This window comes from Hyperolius riggenbachi, chromosome 4 (assembly GCF_040937935.1).
Source record: "Hyperolius riggenbachi isolate aHypRig1 chromosome 4, aHypRig1.pri, whole genome shotgun sequence".
Taxonomy (NCBI): Eukaryota; Metazoa; Chordata; class Amphibia; order Anura; family Hyperoliidae; genus Hyperolius; species Hyperolius riggenbachi.
Window position 1 is genome coordinate 385,622,142 of NC_090649.1, and position 16,782 is coordinate 385,638,923.

The 16,782-nt window shown below is 44.5% G+C and overlaps 1 protein-coding gene across 1 annotated transcript in view; it reads left to right on the forward strand.

The window, feature by feature from the left end:
* The first annotated feature begins 2,479 nt into the window (after positions 1-2,479).
* The window catches only part of CRIM1 (cysteine rich transmembrane BMP regulator 1), a 982,593-nt gene continuing 968,290 nt past the window's right edge, over positions 2,480-16,782 (forward strand). Inside the window, exon 1 of the mRNA XM_068232129.1 lies at positions 2,480-3,458. Coding sequence (XP_068088230.1) covers positions 3,161-3,458 — 298 coding nt within the window. The 5' untranslated portion in view covers positions 2,480-3,160. The remainder of the gene's footprint in view (positions 3,459-16,782) is intronic.

The window sequence follows — 16,782 nt, forward strand, 5'->3', positions numbered from 1 at the left end:
GGAGCTCCGCCCACCGAGCAGGAGATGTGCACGCAGCCTGCGCGCGATCTCCTGCAAAATGCAGCCCCAGGACTTGACGCCAATTGAAGTTAGGCGGTTCTGGGGCTGCTGCCGCGGCCACGCCCATTGGCGTGAGAAGGACCCAGAAAGGTTAAATTGTTACATTACTAATTTTAAAATGTTAATATGAAGGAAAATGAACCAGGATAGAAAGGACCAGTGTGGTTTGAAGTATAAAACAACATATTTTTTTCATGAAATCTTTATTGTATGCGTGACTAGGGGTGTGATGGGGGCGTGATCAGAGGTGTGTCAGGGGCATGGCTTAAGTGTTCCTCTTTCTCATCTCAAAAAGTTGGGAGGTATGCGTACGTGGTCCGGAACAAGTGGGAACAAAGCCTAAGGGCCCGTTTCCACTGGAGCGAATTTTCATGCGTTTACTGCATGCAGATTCGCATAACCAATATAAATGAAAGGGCCTGTTTCCACTTGTCAGAAAGGCCTAGTGCACACCAAAACCGCTAGCAGATCCACAAAACGCTAGTGGTTTTGGGTGCGGATGAGTGAGTTTAGTCCCAGTGCACACCGGGCAGATCTTGATGCGATTCGCAGGGTGTTCACCGGCCGCATCCGCATGGCTAATGTATCTCTATGGGCTGGTGCACACCGGCGGTTTGAGATTTTAAAGAGAACCCGAGGTGGGAATTACTAATACTATCGGGGCACAGAGGCTGGTTGCGCACACTAAGACCAGCCTCTGTTGCCCCATCGTGTGCCTCCATGTCCCCCCTGCTCGCCGCTATAGACCCCACAGTGCTGGCGACACGCAGCGTGTCGCCAGCACAATGTTTACCTTAGCGCTGTCTGTCAGCGCCGCTCCCCCGCCTCGGCGCACCCGCCCGTGTCCCTTCCCTCCCGCTGATAGGAGGGAAGTGACGCGGGCGGGTAGCGGCGATGCGGAGGAGGCGGGGGAGCGACGCTGACTGACAGCGCTTAGGTAAACATTGTGCTGGCGACGAGCTGCGTGTCGCCAGCACTGCGGGGTCTATAGCAGCGAGCAGGGGGGACATGGAGGCACACGATGGGGCAACAGAGGCTGGTCTTAATGTGCGCAACCAGCCTCTGTGCCCCAATAGTATTAGTAATTCCCACCTCGGGTTCTCTTTAAGCAAACCGCAAACGTGCAGCAAGAGGCACGTTCGCGGCTTGCTAAAAACCTCAAACCGCCGGTGTGCACCAGCCCATAGAGATACATTAGCCACGCGGATTTTCAGGCGGATTCGGCCGGTGGATCTGCCAGGTGTGCACTGGGCCAAATTCTGTGTGGTGGACTGTGCAGGAAAATTCTGCACAGCAGAGCCATCACACTTTGCACACCGCAAGGCTAGTGTGCAATTCGCCTGTAATGTATTTAATAGGAAATTCGCATGCAATTTCGCTATGAAAATTTTCCATGGGAATTCGTGTATGTTTTTGCTTAAAACCAATGTAAAAGCACACAGGCACTGACATGGTTAAATTCGCATACTTACAAACATGAACATTTTTCCGCATTTTTGCGTTAAAATTTGCATAAAAACACGTACGAATTCGCATCCGCATGCGAATTTGTTTTTGCATTTTCCGCAACTGAATTGCACCGCACTAGTGGAAACAGGCCCTAATACAAAGCCTGCATTCAGCGACTTAGAATAGTGCAGTTAGGCCCCATTCACACAAAAGCGCAAAACGTCGGCGATTTTCCAGGAGTGATTTTACCGCGATTTAACATGGAAAAAAATCACTGGACACTGAAGCGATGTTTCCGCAATCGTGATTAGAGCTTCTATAGCACTAAACGCTTGGAAATCGCCTGAAAATGGTGCAGGCTACATGTTTGCGTTTGGCGATTTGCATTAATCGCCGGCATTTAACGCAAATCGCCCAAGTGAGAACGGGCCCATAGGGTATTATTTTACTAGCGCTTTAAAAAGCGCAAGCGCTTGAGCGTTTTGCCAAAATCGCCGGCAAAACGCTCTAGTGTGAACGGACCCTTACAACAGTCCCATAGAATAGTATGAGCAGCGAGTTGTCACAACTGAGCACTGTAAACTAGCCATAACTTTCTTAAAAAAAAAAATCACAGGTTTGCTTTAAATGAATAGAAATCTCATATTTTGCATTTTTCTTTTTAGCAAGAATAGCGAAGGAAAGCTTCTATCCACACGCGCGGCAGCCACCGAGCCCTAATGGATCAGATCGTCGCAGTCCCTCATGAAGCATAATTACACAGTTGTAGAATAGTGCCGCTGACGCACAGCAGACGGCCGCACGCGCTGCACATGAAGGCGGCTGCGAAGAAGAAATCTTAGGTTGTACGGTTTCACCTACGTTCCATATGTGGAGCGGCCGGGCGGCGCGAGACAATAGGGAACCTTCCAATCAGAGGGCCTGAGACGGCTGGGGGCGAGGCCTAGCATGACGTGCTGAGGGAGGGAGGAGAAAGCGTGAGCAGCCTGGGCTGCGCTTTCTCCAAGAGCAATAAACAAGAGAGGGGAGAAAAGTAAAGACTGCGCGAGAGAAGAAGAAGAAAAAGGAGTGTGACAGACGGAGCCAGTGACTGTGCTGGAGTGCGTTATATCACTGCGCTGCTGACACGGGGCGGAAGAAGGAAGGGATCTCTCTCACATCCTCTCCGCTATTCTCTCCCCGTGCTCTGGCTGCCTCATGCCTGTGCATAGTGACATAGCACTGAGCTCTCATTGAGCGGCGGGGAGCTCCACAATTCCTTTTTTTTTCCCTGAAGGCAGAATCCGGGAACTTTGAGAGACGTCTTGAGGCGGTGGATTGCGCCTGTTCTTTAAGTGGATAGAACTAGCAGGAAACTTTCCTCTGGTGAATGCTGGCCGTGTCACTGCGTCAGTCTCATTAGCTTGAAGTCTGAAGAAGGGAACATGTTGCTTGTAGTTCACCCCCCAGCGTAACTCCCTCTTCCTTCTGCGCTGCGCGCTCCAGACAGGTGATCCGCGGAGGTGTCTGCGTACTTGGCGCGCGCTCCAGACAGGTGAATCGCGGAGGTGTGATTTCTGCGTATTTGGGCACCTTGGAATACAAAGCAGGAAGGGAGGCGCTTGGAGTTTTGCTGTCACCCTCCTGTGTCGCCGTGCGGTCCGGAGGAAGGATGTACCTGGCAGGTCTGTGGCACCTGGCGGCGCTGCTCCTGGCGCTGCTACCTGCGTCCAGTCGGGCAGTGGTCTGTTTACCCTGCGACGAATCGAAGTGCGAGGAGCCCAAGAACTGCCCTGGGAGTATAGTGCTGGGGATCTGCGGCTGCTGCTTCATGTGTGCCCGGCAGAAGAACGAGAGCTGCGGGGGAGCCTATGGGCTGCATGGAGCATGTGACAGGGGCTTGCGTTGTGTCATCCGCCCCCCTCTCAATGGCGACTCCATCACAGAGTACGAAGTGGGGGTCTGTGAAGGTATGCTCCACTCCACACCAATATCATAAAAATCCTCCCCTTTAAAAAGACACCTGAAGTGAGAAGTATATGGAGGCTGCCATATTTATTTACTTTTAAGCAATACCAGTTGCCTGACAGACCTGCTGATCTGTTTGACTGCAGTAGTGTCTAAATCACACCAGAAACAAGCATGCAGCTAATCTTCTCAGATTTGACAAAAATATCACAAACCCCTGATCTGCTGAATGCTTGTTCAGGGGCTATGGCTAAAAGTATTAGAGGCAGAGGATCAGCAGGATAGCTAGGCAACTGGTATTGTTTAAAAGGAAATAAATATGGCAGCCTCCATATACCTCTCACTTCTTTAACTCTATCCTGATCTCCATTGACAACCACCATGCCGATACCCAATGCAACTTTTCCTTTGCAGGGATCCCTTAATGAAACCTTATGAAAGTGTGATTCCATGTGACGTCCAATTTATAACAGTGATTAGTGTTTATTGTCTGCTAGATGAAGACATCAGGATGCGGGGTATCATTCATTCTGGCTTTACTATCTAGCATTTTCAGTTGAAGAAGTGGAGAGCTTCAGCGCTTATTAAAGGTGCATCTCTGATTGGAGAGGATATGGAGGGTTTTATAGCCTAATATATTATTATGATGATGTAGGATACATGCACAGCCAGAGATGACAATTTAGGTGGAAAAAATCAGTGCCAGGAGGCATAAGTACGACCCAATTACAATTAATCAGGGAAGGTTAGTATCATTTTAGAAGTGTACACACTCACAAACCCATGTACAATTAATAATAGGGTTGTATGCTGTTCTGGATTGCTGTCACAGTGCCAGATCAGGCACTCTGTAAAACATTCTGCCAGATATCTCGCAGTGTAGTGTTGTAGTGGCTCATTTAGAAGCTATACCAGGCTACTGGATGCCTGTGTGCAGAAATAGGATGCTTCTCAGGGATTCTGATAGCATTGTGTTGGTACCAAGGGACTGGCTAGAATAGTGAAAGCCTTGCAGTTGTATTGGAGGTAGGCTTTGCTTTTTCTCTGTAGAGAGGCGGCTGGGTTAGTGGAGAAATTAAAGTGTGCATGGAGGAAAGGCATGCTCAGGTTGTAATAGGTACAAGATACAACAGACAGGCGTGTGATCATACATATAGGAAACTGGTACACCCTTTATGGGTTGTGTTATAGGAATCTGGTAACCGTTTAAAGATTGTGTGTAAGATATAGGGCTTTATACCACTGGAGAGTTCTATATGGATAATGGAAGCAGAGTCATGTATGACTTATTAAAAAGCAAGGTAGGTCATTGGTGAAAAGGGCTTGTGGCTAGTAGTGGAGGAATTAGCAAAGTGATGAGCTGTATCCCAAGAGGCTCTTTGATCATGTTCAGAAGAGGTTTTCTAGACATGAGTTCCTTGAACAACAAGGTGGATTAAACCACAGGCCATTTCTCGATTGCTTTGTCTAAAAGACACACACGTGAGACAGTCACTTTAATTGGATTTAATACAAATTTTTATTTTAGCCTTGCTCTACACACTTTACCTGCATTTACTTAGCATCAGATGACAGCTACCTACAGCCAAATTTGTGATACCCGTATTGTCTTGTTTAGCTTATGCAGCACCAGATCAAGGCCAATAAATGGTTCCTGTCTTTCCCATGTCCTATTCATTAATGCAACAAGTTGCCTAGTACCATAGCTACTGAAATATTATGTCCACCCCACTGCTCCATTGCACAGCAGCTTAGGAAGATTACTACATATCCATTTTCCAATTTAATTTGCACCGTGGCTATTTCAAGCTGAGGTTTCCTTTACCGTCCTCTTATACCTCTCTATCCAGGAGGCAATTATAGCCATCCCTGTATCTAATAAATTCACATTCCTAGAGAAAATGTCTCAACACCAGTAATACATGTGCTCATGGATACGATCTGTGTGGTTCTTGTTGTGTCTGTTAAGCCTACATAACATGGACTTGTTGTGAATGTAAATAAGTATACTATAGTGTGTTCCTAGTAGAATAGGATATCGTACTGAAGAATAAATAGAACCACGACACCAAGCATGTGACTGAGACGCCTGCTAACTCTCATAAAAACTGCACAGACTGTAACGCCGCCCCCCCCCCCCCTCCCTTAACTAGGCTTGGTGGTAACAGTAGACCGTATGGCACTTGAGCAGTCTGAAGGAAAAAAAAACAGCTCTGCATATTATGCATTTATATAGCGCAGCATGTTACAGAGCTCACTGAATATTTCATGTCACTAACTATTCCTCAGTGGAGCTCGCTCCTAATCTAATATCCCTACTGTAGTCTTAGTCTAATATGTCTACCATAGTTTAGGAGTCTAGGGCAAAATGTGGAAGGATGACAATATAACAGTAGGTTCTTGCTATGTAAGAGGAAACCTGAGTAGCTGGAGGACACCCCTGTGAAAATGGGGAGAGTATACAAACTCCATGCAGATAGTGTGCTGGCTGGAAGCAACATCACTCACTGCAAAGCAAAAGTGATGGCCACTTAGTCACTATGTTTTGATAAAATAATTAAAATAAGAGACCATTTGTAATGTGAAGAGCAGTATGTAAAGACTACCATACACTAATAGACAGTTTTAGACAGATTGTATAAAAACAAAAAAACTGTTCAAAACAGGACCCCTATGACTGGTGTTTGATCAGCAATGCCCATTTTTGGTATTAATTGAGCACGGACAGGAGAGGTGCTTAATGAATAGCCGCATAACTTTATACTTCATCGAGCAATACAAAGCAAGCTGTGGCAGCGGGCCAAACGATATTTGATAACAGCTGATGCACAACCGTAAAATGACTTATAGTCATTTTAGAAAGTCATCGATCATTTTAGAAAGTCGCCTATATATCTAACAGTGTATGGTAGCTTTCAGGAACAGCACCCATCCGCTTTCATCCTCCATTGTCTGACTGCTTTAATCTGATGAAAATCAAAATCTGGTTGTTATGGTAACTGCACCTTGATCCTCACCAGTGCACTTTTCAATGTCTTGTTAAATAATCCGCATGTACACATCAGGGTTTTTAAAAGATTACACGCCAAACAACTCTTTATTAGCAAACCTTTGATAAATGTAGTCAATATTCTGCTGGCAAGTTTTGAGGCAGGGAACACACTTGCAGGGCCGTTTTCCCCTGCGTTTCCCAGGTTTCCGTCGGGTTTTGCGGTCGCGTCTAACGCGTGCGTTTTTCCGCGTGCGTTTCTGCGTTTCTGCGTTTGCATGGCATGTAGTCATGCAATGTGCGGAAAAAAGCAGAAAACTGTGCGGCTACAAAACGCGGAAAAAAACGCGAACGCAAACGCGCACAAACGCATGCGGCGCAGCGTTTCCCGAGCTAGGCTATTATTTTCAATAGCCTCTAAAATCGTGCGCGTTTTGCCGTTCGCGGCAAAACGCGCAAAAACGCATGTAGTGTGTTCCCTGCCTGAGACATGACCTCCAGAGAAGCATCTCATAAGCAAAAGGTCATCTTTTCCCTGAGTTTCATGCTGCGGTTTCAGGTATGCCTTGAAAATGTTTGGTGATACAAAAGGCACAAACTAGGCATTAAAGCCTTTGGAATGATATTAGCAGATTTATGTGCAATACATTTCAGTTAAATGGCACATACTGGTCTCCATGTACAGACTGTAAAGATTAGCCCTTCCTGAAGAAAGGAAGTAGGAATTGCTTGATGCTATCTATCTAAAGTGATTCCATTTTAAGGCCTCCGTGTCTTGTATTTCAGTAGGAAAAGGTCTCCAGAGGCGTCTCTCAGTCACCGGCAGATGTTTAATGCTGATTTTTTACTTCCTTCATCCCTGGTCTTCTGTCAGACTTAAGTCCATTCTGCTGTGCTGTGGCCTGAACAAGATACTGTAGATCTTGAATATCATTTACTAGCCAGAAACTCTGCACCTCACCTCTGTGGAAACAGTAGTGCTAGTGTTTCCCTTCCAATGGTACATTAAACACTAACCTTACTATTTTTAAAGGCCATGTGAACCCATAAGTGAACAGGGCAAGTTGTCAGCGTAGTTATATTGATTAGTGTAAATTATAATAATTGCCTTTGGAACTGAACTTTTCATATCTAATGTGTAGCTTGGTTCCTTTTATCAATTGAGGTCTTGCTGTAGCTTGCTGTCTATGGCCGGTGACCTATAAGTCATGGTCCCTCATAACAAGTAACAACTTGGCGTCTGCTATGATGCAGGAATGGTGGCAACTGTGGTCTGATATCTGTTGCTCTTCTCACTTTGGGTGACAGATGGTCACACCTGAGTGACCCACCCACTAGCTGAATCCAGAGAGTAGTGGAAGCAAGCAGTAGTGTAATGGTAAGCACAGTTTCCCCATGACACAAGTACTGATTCTATCTATCACTTTGCTTTTGTACATATAATCCCCGGATTAGTTGTATGATCTTACTGGATCAATTTTGGGATGAGTTTTGCTTTTAATAATTTCAAAAGCTATAAAAAATATTTTGTATTATTAATAATAATATTATCATCATACTCATCATAGAATATATTCTATACAGATGTTCACATCTGCGAGTGGTAGAACCCGGTACTAAAGTAAACATGAGGGCAGAGAAACATTGATGCTTCCTTTCTTTGTGGTAATGGCACTGTGGAGGAGATGGGAGATCATCATCTCCTCCAGTGTTGTTTATTTCCTGAGACAGAGGGTCTGTGACACTGCCCCCCACCCGCAGCATCTGTGCAGCACAGAATTCTTTAATGACTCTATTGCAATTCCCTTTTCAATGAATAGAATTCTCTGCTGGGAGTCATGTAGCCTGTCTGTACAATAATCTGGGATAAACTGACATCTTAAAGCGATCTCGAGCTGAAGCTCAGTATCAAAATAAGATACCTGAAGAAAGGGAAGTCTCGGGATCCTATTGAGGCTTCCCTTGGTGGTCCGTTGTCCCCCGCTGCTGAGCACGGTTCCCCTACTTATTGGGGCTGTACTCCTTCCTGTCTTGTAGCATGGCTGCACAGTAAACGGCACAGCTCGGCCCCGAAATGGAGTGGAACTGGGCTCAGCAATGGGGGACATCGGACCACCAAGAAAAGCCTCAATAGGATCCTGAGGCTTCCCTTTCTTTAGGTAAATATCTCAATTTGTACCCGAGCTTCGGCACAGGTACACTTTTTAACCACTTTAAAACCCTTGCTACGCTTATCTACTCCCCACAGAACTTTACCTGGGGCTCAGGGGAGTAGATAGGCGTACTTGTGGTAAACAGTGTGCTGTATGCCCAATAAGCTATCTGATTATGTATATAGGGTATCATTTTAACCGTGACAAGTGAGAGAATAGATTTTGTGGTGTTTGACAACTGAGGGATAAGTCATGTGATTTTTTTTACCGGAAAACTGAATGAAAAGCAATAAAACTGATATTTTCATGTACTCTATACCCCCAAATAAATACTTGTAAAAACAACAAAAGTGACAGCATTGAAAAGAGAATACATAGTTACCCTAGGGACTTAGCTTTTAAAATATGTATGCCATGAGAGTGTATTACTGTTAATCATGAAGAAAAGGGCTTTTAATTACTGATAGAGTACAATGAGAAAACAAAAAACACAAACCAGAAACTAATATATTTTCGCCATACATTGTACTAGGAACATTATTTAAATGTTGAGATAACCAGGACAAATTAGCAAATACAATGTGTGTGTTTTACCTATGGTAACATTGTTTATTTGAAAACTATAGTGGATGGAAATGGAGAAATAGTGTATTTTTTCTTTTTTTTCTCATTTTTCCCTTTAAAATGCACAGATAATAACATAATTACTAAAAGCAAATATCACCCTCACAAAGCATAATTTGTGGCAAAAAAAACAAGATATAGATCATTTACATCTGATGAGTAGCAATAAAGTTATTGGTGAATGAATGGGAGGAGCGCTGAAATGTGAAAATTGCTCTGGTTTTTAAGCAAAAAACCCTGTGGTGCTGAAGTGGTTAAATTATCAGGATTCGTCATTTCATATGTCTTTTAGAGACCCCTTCGGTGGGATCACAGCACTTGTTTTTTTGCTTTTCAAGGAAAATTGCACAATAATTCTGTGTCCCCAAAAGCACTGGGTACACCAGAGAATTGTGTACGTAGTTGGTTTCCTTATACAGGTGGATTGTGTGCATATGAAGAGCAGACACACAGTAAGAAAGAGTACATAGTGGATGTTGGTACACTTGAGAAATGGGTACACAGTAAGGCCTGGTGCACACCAGAGGAGTTTTTCTGAGCGTTTTGAGTTTTTAAATCTGCTGCTAATGTTATCCTATGTGTCTATGCACACTGGAGCAATGAGGTTTTGTAAAAAAAAACAAAAAACATAGCATTACATTGGGAAGAGCTTTTGAAACCTCTAGCGTTTGGTGAGCTTTTCTGGTGTGTCTCAGCCCTAAGACTTCTTCTTGGTAAGAGATAGTAAGAATCGAAGTTGGGTAGAACAGAGACAGTAGCCCAACGCTGTCTTTTCTTTCCCTCTCCATTCTCCCGTACATAAAATATTGTAGTTTGGAGTTATCCATTGACCTGTTTTGTAGAAACACAGCTAGCGTTGAGGCCAAAATTATTAGCCTCCACAGGAGTTATGGAATATTTTCCTAACCTTCTTCCCAATGTTTGCAGCATTGATGAAAGTTGATATAAACAAACATTTACCAGTGCTATTTAAGGTTGCAACGGTATGAAATTCCACGGCATGATAACCGTCAAAAAAAATACCACGGTATGACGGTATTACGGTATATGGTTTTATACAATTATTTGGACCCGGGGCCCCCCTCTGTAGCCAGTAGTAGGTAGCTGAAGCATAGGTAGCCAGGGCTAGGTGTAGCCAGTAATAGGTGGCCGCAGTATTGGTAGCCTGGGATGGGTGTAGCCAGTAATAGGTGGTCGCAGTATAGGTAGGCAGGGATAGGTGTAGCAAGTAGTAGGTGCTCACAGCAAAGGTGGACAGGGATAGGTGTAGACAGTAGTAGGTGCTTGCAGCAAAGGTGGCCAGGGATAGGTGTAGAAAGTAGTAGGTGCTCGCAGCATAGGTAGGCAGGGACAAAGTGTAGCCAGTAGTATGACAGGATAGGTGTAGCCAGTAGTAGGTGCTCGCAGCATAGGTAGCCAGGGACAGGTGTAGCCAGTAGTAGGTGCTCGCAGCATAGGTAGCCAGTGATAGGTGTAGCCAGTAGTAGGTGCTCGCAGCGTAGGTAGCCAGGGACAGGTGTAGCCAGTAGTAGGTGCTCGCAGCGTAGGTAGCCAGGGACAGGTGTAGCCAGTAGTAGGTGCTCGCAGCATAGGTAGCCAGGTACAGGTGTAGCCAGTAGTAGATGCAGCCAGTAGTAGGTGCTCGCAGCATAGGTAGCCAGGGATAGGTGTAGCCAGTAGTAGGTGCTCGCATCATAGGTAGCCAGGGATGGGTGTAGCCAGTAGTAGGTGTCGCAGCATAGGTAGCCAGGGATGGGTGCAGCCAGTAGTAGGTGCTTGCAGCAAAGGTAGCCAGGGACAGGTGTAGCCGGTAGTGGGTGCTCGCAGCATACGTAGCCAGGGATGGGTGCAGCCAGTAGTAGGTGCTTGCAGCATAGGTAGCCAGGGACAGGTGTAGCCAGTAGTAGGTGCTCACAGAATAGGTAGCCAGGGATGGGTGTAGCCAGTAGTAGGTGTCGCAGCATAGGTAGCCAGGAATGGGTGTGCCAGTAGTAGGTGCTCGCAGCATAGGTAGCCAGGGATGGGTGCAGCCAGTAGTAGGTGCTTGCAGCAAAGGTAGACAGGGACAGGTGAAGCCTGTAGTAGGTACTCGCAGCATAGGTAGCCAGGGACGGGTGTAGCCAGTAGTAGGGGCTCGCAGCATAGGTAGCCAGGGATGGGTGCAGCCAGTAGTAGGTCCTTGCCGCAAAGATAGCCAGGGACAGGTGTAGCCAGTAGTAGGTGCTTGCAGCATAGGTAGATAGATAGGTGTAGCCAGAATAAGGTGTCTGCAGCACAGAGAGCCGGGAGGGAGGGAGAGGGGACGCAGCAGCAGGGATAAATATTCACTTGCCGGCAGCAAGGTCCTTCACCGATGTACGGGCTTCATTCTACTTCCTGTTCTTGCATCATCTTGTAATAGCACCCAGGGGGCGCTGTTTCAGGGAAATGTGATGCAAGAACAGGAAGTACAATGAAGCTAGTACATCGTTCAGGACGGAGCTGGCTGCCTGCAAGTGAGTATTTGTATCCCCGCCACTGTTCGTGCGCTCGCTGCTGCGTCGTATCCCCGCCACTACGTCAAACCGCCCCACCCCCAAAACCGGTAAAACGAGATTGTGCACGGTATGGTTAACGTGCACAATCAAACCGTGGTATATCGTAAAACCGGAATATCGCGGCAACCCTAGTGTTATTTAGTAGCCTTTGGTGGTAGATTTTGTAATATAAAATACATTTTAGGCTTGCTTTATATCGAAAATAGTAAAAATGGTGTGGTCAAAAATATTAGCCCCACGTGAATGTTTGCTTTCAAAACACATCTACAGTAATTAACTAATCCACTTTGAAACCACACCTGTGCAGTTAATTGGCTTCCTAACAACATTCAATCAGCATAAAAAGACTCTAAGGAAAAGTGCACCTGAACATAAGAGAAACTACTGTTACTCAAGGAGACAAATTCTGTAAGAAACAAATGTGGCAGTAAGTGCAATATTTCCAGAACTCTGGAGAGGAAAATAGAGATGCCAGAAAAGGGGCCCCAGACATCTGCCAAGATGGAGTTGATGTTTCAAGGAATACAGTTTTGAGGGTTCTTCATCGTGGTGGGCTTCAGGGTCATCGTCCCAGAAGAACCCCTTTAATCAAAGAGCAGCACATCACAGCCTAACTGAGGTTTGCCTGTTAACATTTGAAATGTAAAGATGAGTTTTGGAAGTCTGTGCTTTGGTCTGATGAGACTACACTGTGACTGTTTGGGCACATGGATGTTGCTTATGTTTGGGGAAGAAAGGGAGAGGCCTTCAACCCTAGGAACACAGTTCCCACAGTTAAACATAGTGGTTGTAGCATCATGCTTTGGGGCTGTTTTGCAGCCTCAGGCACAGGGAATCTTGTTCGGGTGTATGGCATTATGAAAAAAGAAAATTATGTTGGCATTTTGAGAGACAATATGCAGAAATCTAGTCTACGCTTAGGCTGTCGCTGGGTCTTCCAGCAAGACAGTGACCCTAAGCATACATCGAAATTAGTCCAGCAGTTCCTCAAGAATACCAAAACCAAGATCCTGGAGCCTGCACAGAGCCCAGATCACAATACCATTGAGAATCTGGTGGGTGCTCAAAGTGAATGTCCATGTTCCGAAACCGTGCAATTTGGACCAGCAAGAACAGTTTGCAATGGAATAGGCCCCAGTCCCTCAGGAGACATGTGCCAACCTAGTAAAGAACTGTTCTAAGAGATTTTCACAAGCAATCTGTGATGTGTACTACATTGTGGACAGAAAGCTTACACTACTGACTATTAATGGCCATTTGGCTAATAATTCTTGATGTCTCATTATTGACCTTTTCTTGTTTCAGCTCGGTGTAACAATAAAACATCCTAATTAAACTTAGTGGACATTATTTTGGAAACCAATACACTATATAAAGAAAACACTTGTTTGTTAATGGTTACTTTCATTAAGAGCTCATAAGTCTTGTCAAATTTCATAAGGGGGGCTAATAATTTTGGCCACTACTGTATATGGCTTGTGCATATTTCGAATCTTAGTAATCAGGATTTCAGACAGCCAGAGCTGAATATCACACTGCCCTGAGATAAAAGCAAACGGTATTGTGCTTTGAGTTTGTTTTGCAGCTGAGAAGTACTGAAGGCCCAACTCAGCCATGAAGTTCATTTTGAGTTTGTGTTTACAGAATGGCTTTTAAAATTAATGAGACCAAATTAGCTAAAAGCAAACTTGGTACCAGATTCTGCTGTCAGTGGCAACTGCTGCTTGATCAGTCAGTGCAAACATTGAAAGGGAATGTGGCAGAAGCAAAGACCGCCTCTGTCAGACTAAAAAATGCATGCCCTGCATCCTAGACAAGTGCTAACATTTATTAAACTAGGAGGAACTTTAGCTTCCAATATGGTTTGCATGCAAAGTATATTATACTAGACACTAGCGCTACGGTAAGGCAAACCTCCGTGCAAGTGACCTAACCTAAATTTAAAACCTTGGGAGCAGCTAAGCAAAAAAAAAGTGTAACTTACATTTTGTTGAACAGCGAGGAGAACGTCAGCGCATACCACTAAGGCTGCATCTGAATGACCACCAGCTCAGTGTGAAGCACCTAAATAGATTTTCTGCACACTTTGCATTCAATTCAGATGCAAATCATATGCAAATCTGCTACTACTTATTACATGTGTATAGGGACGCGCAGCCTTTCCCCCCCATCTTTTTTTTAACTTTGTAAATATGTAAATGCTCCCAGCCCCTCCTCCTGAGTTTCCTGTTTGCATAATAAGTAGTAGCAGATTTGCATATGATTTGCATCTGAATTGAATGCAAAGTGTGCAGAAAATCTATTTAGGTGCTTCACACTGAACTGGTGATCATTTCAGATGCAGCCTTAGTGGTATGCGCTTGCGTTCTCCTTGCTGTTCAACAAATTGTAAGTTACACATTTTTTTTTTTTTGCTTAGCTGCTCCCAAGGTTTTAAATTTAGGTTAGGTCACTTGCCTGGAGGCTTGCCTCCGTGGCGCAAGTGTCTAGTATAATATACTTTGCATGCAAACCATATTGGAAGCTAAAGTTCCTCCTAGTTTAATAAATGTTAGCACTTGTCTTGGGTGCAGGGCATGCATTTTTCAGTCTGACAGAGGCGGTGTATGCCTGTGCGATTAACCATTCAATTGCAACATGTGTTTAGGGACGCACAGCCTTTCCCCCCCATCTTTTTTTAAATGTGGCAGAAGACTTGCAGCATCTAATTTATAGAAATTCAGAGAAATGATGGGACTGCCAAATAACCCATCCACTATCTTACCTTTAGTTACAGGTTTTAAAATAAGAAGTATAGAAATTTTAAAAGCAAGTATGCAGAAGCTCACGACCCAGCTGGGGTTGGCAATTATGAGGAGTACATTTGAAATCGGCGCCGGTAGACTTGGGCGCAGCATACAGCGGTATATGACTGATCCTGCTTCTGCACAAGTCCGGGACGTTTTAATTACTATTCCCCCCTCTAGGCCGCCATGGATAGTGGGGGAATGAAATAATTCGGCTTCCAGCGATTGCTGGAAGCCGAATTATTGTGTTTTTTTTAAGCAACTATGGCTCCGTCTTCTGATGGAGCCGACGTTACTCACTGAGCGCCGCTATAGACTGATTCCTATTATAGTCTATGGTGGCGCTGGCTGCGCCCAAATCGAGCAGCGCTGAAAAGCACTGCTCCGATTATAAGGAGGGGAGAGCTGCACCTTGCAGGACAGTGGAACTTTAGTGCTGGATCTGATTAGGTGTGTAAGGGTTGAAAGAACCCCCAGGTATGAAAAGGCCACAACAAAACACAGTAGAGTTTTGCCGTAATGTGATTTATTTATTTTTTCACATGAAAAGTGCACAATTGAACAGGAGCATGGATAGTAAAAACTGTCAGTGCTTGTAAACTTTACGTATGTTCCTTGTCTCCTTGTGAAACAATATCCCTCATTATCTCAGTGTGGAACAAAGTTCTTGCATCCAACTTAATCCTTCTCTGTATTGTTTTAGTAAGAACTAAAATGGTAGTAATTATCCTCATACAAAGCAATGCCATTCTATAAACACAGCATATTATCCCTTGTATAAAAAGTTGGTTACCGTGCCACAGCTAGCCAGTAAATAACTTTTTTTATTTTTTATGATTAAGAAGCAAAGTAAGATAACTAGTTTTAAAGACACACACACACACACACACACACACACACACACACACACACACACACACACTCTCTCTCTCTCTCTCTCTCTCTCTCTCTCTCTCTCTCTCTCTCTCTCTCTCTCTCTCTCTCTCTCTCTCTCTCTCTCTCTCTCTCTCTCTCTCTCTCTCTCTCTCTCTCTCTCTCTCTCTTTAAACCTCACTCGATCTCTCTCGTTAAACCTCACTCGATGTTGACAATTTCTGATAAGGAGGTTGTTGTTTCAAATTCAGGCTACCGCCATCTTAAGCCTTCTGAAGAGGTGTTCCCAGGAACACTTGTAATATTGCCACCTGCGACACTACAGTGATTAGAAAGATGAGCGGGAGAGTCAACATGACCTAATAAGGTAATAGGAGGGATTAAAAGAGAAAAAACATGGGGGGTGAATTGACTATATAATACATGTGAAGAGGTCCTTAGTAATAACCTACATTTTATCTCGTATCCACTTTAACCCCCCAGTGCCAGAATGGGTTCTTGATACAGTTTACCTGCTTTTCCTCCATATTTTGAGAAATCTAGAGGTGGGTACACACATCAGATGAACTCTTTGGAAAATGAAAGTTCAACAGACCAACTTTTCCCCCTTCCATGTAGTATGAGAGCCATACCGACACAGTCTATTCTATTGAGCTGAACTCTCCATCAGATAAGTCTTTGCAAGATGCTGCACACATGCAAAAGATGAGTTCCTGCAAAATGCATTCATAGTCTATGATATCTGCAGATCTCATACACGCCTTGTTTAAAGGACATTCATCTGCAGATCAGATAATCATCTGAAGATCCATCCTGGTGGATCTGAACTGCAGATGAATGTCTGTTAAACAATGTGTGTCTGAGATCTGCAGATATCATAGACTATGAATGCAATTTGCAGGAACTGATCTTTTGCAGATACTGATCATTTGCATGTGTCCAGCATCTTGCAAAGATTTTTATCTGATGCGGGAGATCAGCTCGATTTAATAGACTGTGTAGGTATGGCTTTCATACTACATGGAAGGGGGTAAAATTGGTCTGTGATCTTTCATTTTCCAACGACTTTTATCTGATGTGTGTACCTAGCTTAGGTTTGAACATAAAGCCCCATACACACGCTTAACCGCGGTCTTTTACAGTGAGCGAAAATCTAACGTTTTGGGCAAATTGAACGACAAACTTCACGTGCGGACGACTGAGCGAGAACGACAGATAAGAAACGGCAAACGACAAAGAAGAGATTGAATCGTTCCGGAATTCGGATTGATTTTGGAAAAGATGGCGAGAAGACGTCTGCAAACTGTTAATGTGTACACAAATCTGGATGATTATGCTATTATGTACTATTATCGACTATGGTG